The 5,984-nt window shown below is 35.0% G+C and overlaps 1 protein-coding gene across 2 annotated transcripts; it reads right to left on the reverse strand.

Annotated features, from left to right (window-relative positions):
* Positions 1-1,723: 1,723 nt before the first annotated feature.
* Positions 1,724-5,522, reverse strand: LOC112516832 (protein LIKE COV 1-like). 2 transcript variants are annotated; one of them, XM_025124065.1, is made up of 7 exons: positions 5,257-5,522; positions 4,188-4,240; positions 3,668-3,777; positions 3,321-3,488; positions 3,025-3,122; positions 2,823-2,949; positions 1,724-2,047 (listed from the first exon to the last, which is right to left on the reverse strand). In XM_025124065.1, exons 1-7 carry the CDS (start codon positions 5,395-5,397, stop codon positions 1,956-1,958), a joined length of 789 nt encoding a protein of 262 aa, XP_024979833.1. In that variant the 5' UTR covers positions 5,398-5,522; the 3' UTR covers positions 1,724-1,955. The 2 variants fall into 2 exon arrangements, with proteins under 2 accessions (XP_024979833.1, XP_024979834.1); XM_025124066.1 differs by having other exon boundaries at positions 5,262-5,505.
* Between the last annotated feature and the right edge of the window lie 462 nt (positions 5,523-5,984).

Below are 5,984 nucleotides of genomic sequence, written 5' to 3' on the forward strand. Positions count from 1 at the left end.
TCTCCCGAATACTTTTTTGTTCTTTGACAATTGTGGTGGAGAGTGATGATGGTGACGACGATCAAATAGAAAACTGGGCCCCTCTAATTTTTTTTCCTTATAAAAGGAGCAAAGTATAAAAAGACTAAATTGTCCTTATGTGAGAGATACATGTCTCTACTTAATAAAACCTTTTTAATGGCCATAGACCTAATCCGTGATGAAAACCTAAGTCGATTACTCTTTCAAAGCTACATTAACAATATAAAGTCTATCCAATTGACGACTAATTAAAAGCACGAGAACTTGATTGAGATATGGCTGATACATGATAGACCACAGACTGTATTTGATTAAACTAAAAACATATGTCAAGTTAACTGAAAAATGTGTCCCCAATAAGATACTAAGGTAAGAATAGAATACTAAAGGGTCTTTGGCCTAATGGTATGTGAGTCATTGGCCTCCTAAGAAGTCAATGGTTCAAACCTCACCAAATGTGAGGAGGGTGTGTAAGTTTATTTGTTTTATTTACCGTATATGAATATTATATACTTAAAACAAAGGTAAGAATAGAAGACTCGTTGAACCTATTATCTTGAATGAATAATCATCAAGATCACACCCAATATGTATATCAACTGTACCATTTAAATTGGTATCAGTAACAATCAGTTGTTATTACTGTACCAAATATCGAACTTGGTAACATGGTAGGAAGTCACGTACCATGTTTCGACTTATTTAATTACTTATTAGTTTTTATATTTTGTATGTATCCAATATTAAACGTTTTGTAACTTCAAGTATTTTGTTTGAACATTTGAATATTCATAAGTTTTGTTCATTTCAATTAAAAACCCTTAATGGTCATATCGGTTACGTGGAAACTCAAAAATGCCACCCAAAATTTAAACGAAATGGCAAGTCTTGAAGTTGGTATAAAACTAGTACCAACATGTACCATACGAAGAATGTTGGTACCTAATACAGTTGGTTGGTATACAATATAAAATTTTATGTACCAGTTATAATTGATTGAAAAATTTGGTACTGTAACAAGTCAAACCCTAATCTATACTATCTTATAAATCAAATTTATCAAAAGTCTTAAAAACAATTTTTAATGCACAAAGTATTATACATTTATGCATAAAATCTTAAAAACAACATTTAATGCATTAAGTACTACTACTTTATGCATTCAGTCTTAAAATCTCTTAATCTACCGATGCATATTATTACATTTTCTTTTCATGTTCCCAAGATACTTTTGGCACCTTTCACTCATGTCTTCACCCTTCCATACCTTTATGTCTTCTCCTCATCCCCCAATGTGAGATTCAAATTGATATTCACCATGAATTATTAAAAGTTTTCTCATTCATCTCTCATTCAATTGCTCTAGAACTCTCGGTCTCGGTCTCGATCTCTTGATTCTTTGCTCTTTGTGTAAATCGAACACATTTGCAGAGTCGTTTAAATATGTTGGATTTTAAATATATTGGATTTTAAACTGTCATTTAATTTTTTTCATCGATAAACTGTAATTGAAACCATAACTCTTATTTATTCAAATTGTATTAATATGTAAAGACCGAGTGTAACTTATATCATCGTTAAATCTTCTCTAATAAAACCAGTAAAACTTCAAAATTGTTAAAATTCACAGCTCTCGCCGCATTACGCGGATACACCACCAGTATTACATGAATTGTCACATATTTTGAGCTTAAATGTACTAAATGGTTAAAAAGGATACATTTGTAGTAGTTAAAGAATTAATACAAGGGTTTGTATTGTGACTTAACTGCATTGCTTTTTCTTATTAAAATATAAATAGAATTTACCATACCAGCAGCTTAACAACTATGGCTGGATGCAGTGTGACAGGAGGATAACTTAACCCTAATAATATATTTACATATTCCTTATCCGTTATGCACCAAATCATTCGGCATCTACCAAACAACTTCTTAGTTTCTATTATGAGGTCCATACATGTTGATGCCCGAATCCAACGTCGTTAGCTTTTGTGGCATCGACATTCCCCCGGATACCACAATTTCTGCACCAAAAATAAAACGAATCTAACATAAGTTTAAAAAGACTTGAAAAAAACTGAAATGTCAAGGCCCGATTTCCATAAAATGACTAAATGAGGTTATGCAATAGCCAAAAACGGGATTATAACTACCGTACCAGTACCTAGGTTATTGGTAGGGCCTAGCATAATCGAACAAAATGGTCTTTCTAACTTGGGGGTTGTTTATTTACCTCTTAATAGTTCCATTAAGAAGCAAACTCTGAATCGTTAATGGTTCTAAAACCCTCTGAATGATTTTTTGTATCCTGGATCTCCCTTAACCATTAAGAGCCCTAATTCCATTGTACACAATTACCAAACAATTATATTTCATTTTGCACTATATCATGAGAGCCTCTTAATCATTCTGCATCAAACCATTCAGCAATTGCCAAACAGCCTCTTACAAAAAAAATGACCAGAACTGGTTATTGTGCTAAAAATCATTATTACATAACTTAATTGCTCAAAATATGAAAGTCTGCTTGTTTTTTTCTTTTTTTGGGAATTTTCATATTGAAGTTTACCATAATAACCAGTTCCGGTCATTTTTATAGGTAAAAAAGACCATTTTGTTTGGTTTCAGCAGTGCAAAGATTTACTTAATCGCCAAAATATAAAAGTCCATTGGGTTTTTCTGGGCTTTTCCTCGAACCTGGAGGTCATAGGTTCAAGCCTACCCAAAGGTGAGGAGTGTGCGTGAGTATTTGTCGTATATAAAATATTATATACTTAGAAAAGAGATCATAAAACTGACCAATTCCTTCGCGAACAGATAAGTTTGGTCTGATAATGTCTTTCGAGTTGACCAAGAATATATCACCAATGTAAAGATGATTGGTTGGGACATAAACCGAATATAGCTCTTCCTCCCCTGAATAACTCTGTTTATAACCAACAAACCAACGCTTATATAAATATCTACTAAAGAAAAAGAATTACTCGAGTTAAAAACGCACCTGGAGAACGACAGATGAAGTGATGAACCCAAATGCATATTCACCAACACGAGGATGCTTGATAATGGCAACTTCCTTAAAGGCTTGAGTTTTTTGATCTGCATTTTAGATAAAATAAATAAATTTTCGGATTATTTGGTCAAATAATGGTTTACCAAATGGTCATTGGCCCAGCGGTACACGCATCACTGGTAGAGCCCAGCTTCCCAAAAGGTCAAAGGTTCAAGCCTCACCAAAGGTCAACAGTGTGTGTGAGTTTTGCTGTATATAGATAATATATATCTGAAATAAAAAACCTGGAGATATGGCAGAGCTAATCTGCTTGGAAGCATCATAGATATGACGAACAAATGGCATGCGTTTGATGAACCATTCTCCAAGGCTCAAAACAGATGCACCCAACCATGATGACATGAAGATCCCGACCACAAATATGACCGTCACAGAAGTTACAAACCCAAGGCCTAACAGATGAGTTGGAGAACGTAATATCAATGAAAAATATATACGGGTACAACTATGCAAAACTATAATTGGAAATGAAACTAGTTTGCGAGATTAGTTCACTTTATGGTTGATTAGGGACGAGATTATTTAAAGCCAAACATATGAATGTAGAAAGATGATATTAGCATATGCTTACCAAATATATTTATGCCGAGTTGAGCATAGATAGGAGAGAAAAAACCATCCACAAAATGTATAAACCACCATGTTATGTAGAAAGTAATAGCTAATGGTAATAGGATGACACTGCAAAAGATAATCAACAACATGAACCTACAAGTATCGATATCCAGATTATGCAAAGTACAAAGATTATGGCCTTGTTTGGAAGCCATAAGCCAGCTTATTCTTTGAGCTTATTGAAAATGCCTCATTTGGTTAGCCAAAAGCTAGCTTTCCAATAAGGATAGGGTTTTTTTCCACTTTTTTTCTTGGAATTAAGCCCCTTATGTCACAATTGAGTAATTTTTCAACATGTCCTTTTAAGTCATTTTACATTGTCATCTAGCTTATCAACTAGCTTTTACCAAATGTTATCTGCTAAAAACTAGTTTATTAGTCAACAATTAGTTTTTCAGCTAATACTAAGCTAGCTTATGAGCCAACAAGTAGTTTATCAATTAGTTAACATAGCATATGAAGAAAAATTCGCATACCATCCGGTCATGAACTTTTTAGAAGCCCAACTCCTAAGAACTTTCGAGAAAGTCTACACGAAAAAATTACGTGCACAAAACATGTTAGCAACGAGTTACATTAACACAAAATGTACAAGATAAAATGAATGCAGAACAGACCCCACATTTTTATAAGATGCCACAATCTTCAGGTGACTGATGCGGACAAAGAAATCGTACATCTATAGCTCTACACATACGCGGAAAGAAAACCCTAAAGTAACCACAAGGGTGGTGCCTGATTGGTTTGAGCTTGGCTCCCAAGGTCAAAAGTACCAGGAGGTCCCAGGTTCAAATCCAAGGAGGAATAAAAATCCCCTTGTGGTCACGGAGGTTCAAATGCGGTGACTCCGGGCTATCTGCAAAGCAGGTGGTCGCCCTGGGATTAGTCGGCTCGCATAGCGGGTTGGATATCCAGGTTAATAAAAAAGAACCCTAAAGTTCATAATGCAAAATCCAAATTCAACCCAAGAAACATCACACCTCAGAGATTTTAACTTAATCCACACGAAAAAACACCTCCATCTAAAACCCTCATCATGACTCAATAATGCAATATGAATAAATAAAAATTCATCAAACAACCATCGCTACCCGATCCAATCGGGTTGTTCTTTTCCTTTTTCTGGGGTCTATAATGTAGCAGATTGCCACAATTCAGATGCATCAATTTCTTTATCAACGCAACAAGATGAAACTGATAAAAGTTCTAAAGAAACCCCAAACTAATGAACATTGTGAACCGTCTTACACATAATTTCCTGCTCACCAAGTCCAGATTGATTGTAAACATATTCAATTGATTCAATCCAGAAATGGTCAGTCCTCATAAACCCTACATCTAAAGCCCTAGTCAATACTCAATTTTTTGTTTCAATAGCTGAAATCAATTAGATAAATCAAGCCAGCTACTAAACCTAAAAGCATATAACGATTACTATCGTATAAAAACCCTGATCAAAACTCAATCAGGATCAATAACTAACCAAATAGAAGCAATTAAACGAACAAAATACATACAAAATTATAAAATTATAGAAAGAGAAACCTCACGGCCGGCGTGTTGAGAGAAGGAAATTGCAGAGGATAAGGGTTTTGGAGAAAGTTGTTCGTCATCAGGGGTGTTGGCAATCGGTAGAAGCAGCTCTCGATCTCTATCTCTGATATTAGGTGATCTTTCATCACCCATTACTCTGCAGAATTTTCGTGAAATCCTCGAAATTTTGAACTTAGAAAACTGAATTCTGTATTGAATCTAACTTCAAATCGTTGAGAAACTTCTTATAAATTGGGGCTGCATGTCAAGAATTTGATAGCTTTCTGTTTGTACCCAGAATATATTTATATAAAAATAAGAGTAAATTGCGTTTTTAGTCCCTGTGATTTGTTAAAATTGCTATTTTCGTCCAGTAGTTTGTTGAAAACTGTAATTTCAAAAATACAAGGACTAAAGTTGCAATTCTAAACAAACTACAGGGACAAACATTATAGCTATTCTATTAGGGTGCGTTTGGTACGTTGGACAGGGTGGGACAGGACAGGACAGAACACAATTGTCCTATGTTTGGCGTGGTTTTATGTGGGACTAACTAGAACAAACTAGAACAAGGATGGGACAAGGTTGTCCACCCTTTACCCATGGAACTAAGTAGAACAAGAAACTTTTTACCACTTTACCCTCAAAAACCTCATACGCATACCTTCCTTCTTCCCCTTCACTCTCCTCTCCTCCATCGCTTCCACCGCTCAACCGGCGTCCGGTGACGGCGACTTCCG

This window comes from Cynara cardunculus (genome assembly GCF_001531365.2).
Source record: "Cynara cardunculus var. scolymus isolate 2C chromosome LG 8, CcrdV1, whole genome shotgun sequence".
Lineage (NCBI taxonomy): Eukaryota > Viridiplantae > Streptophyta > Magnoliopsida > Asterales > Asteraceae > Cynara > Cynara cardunculus.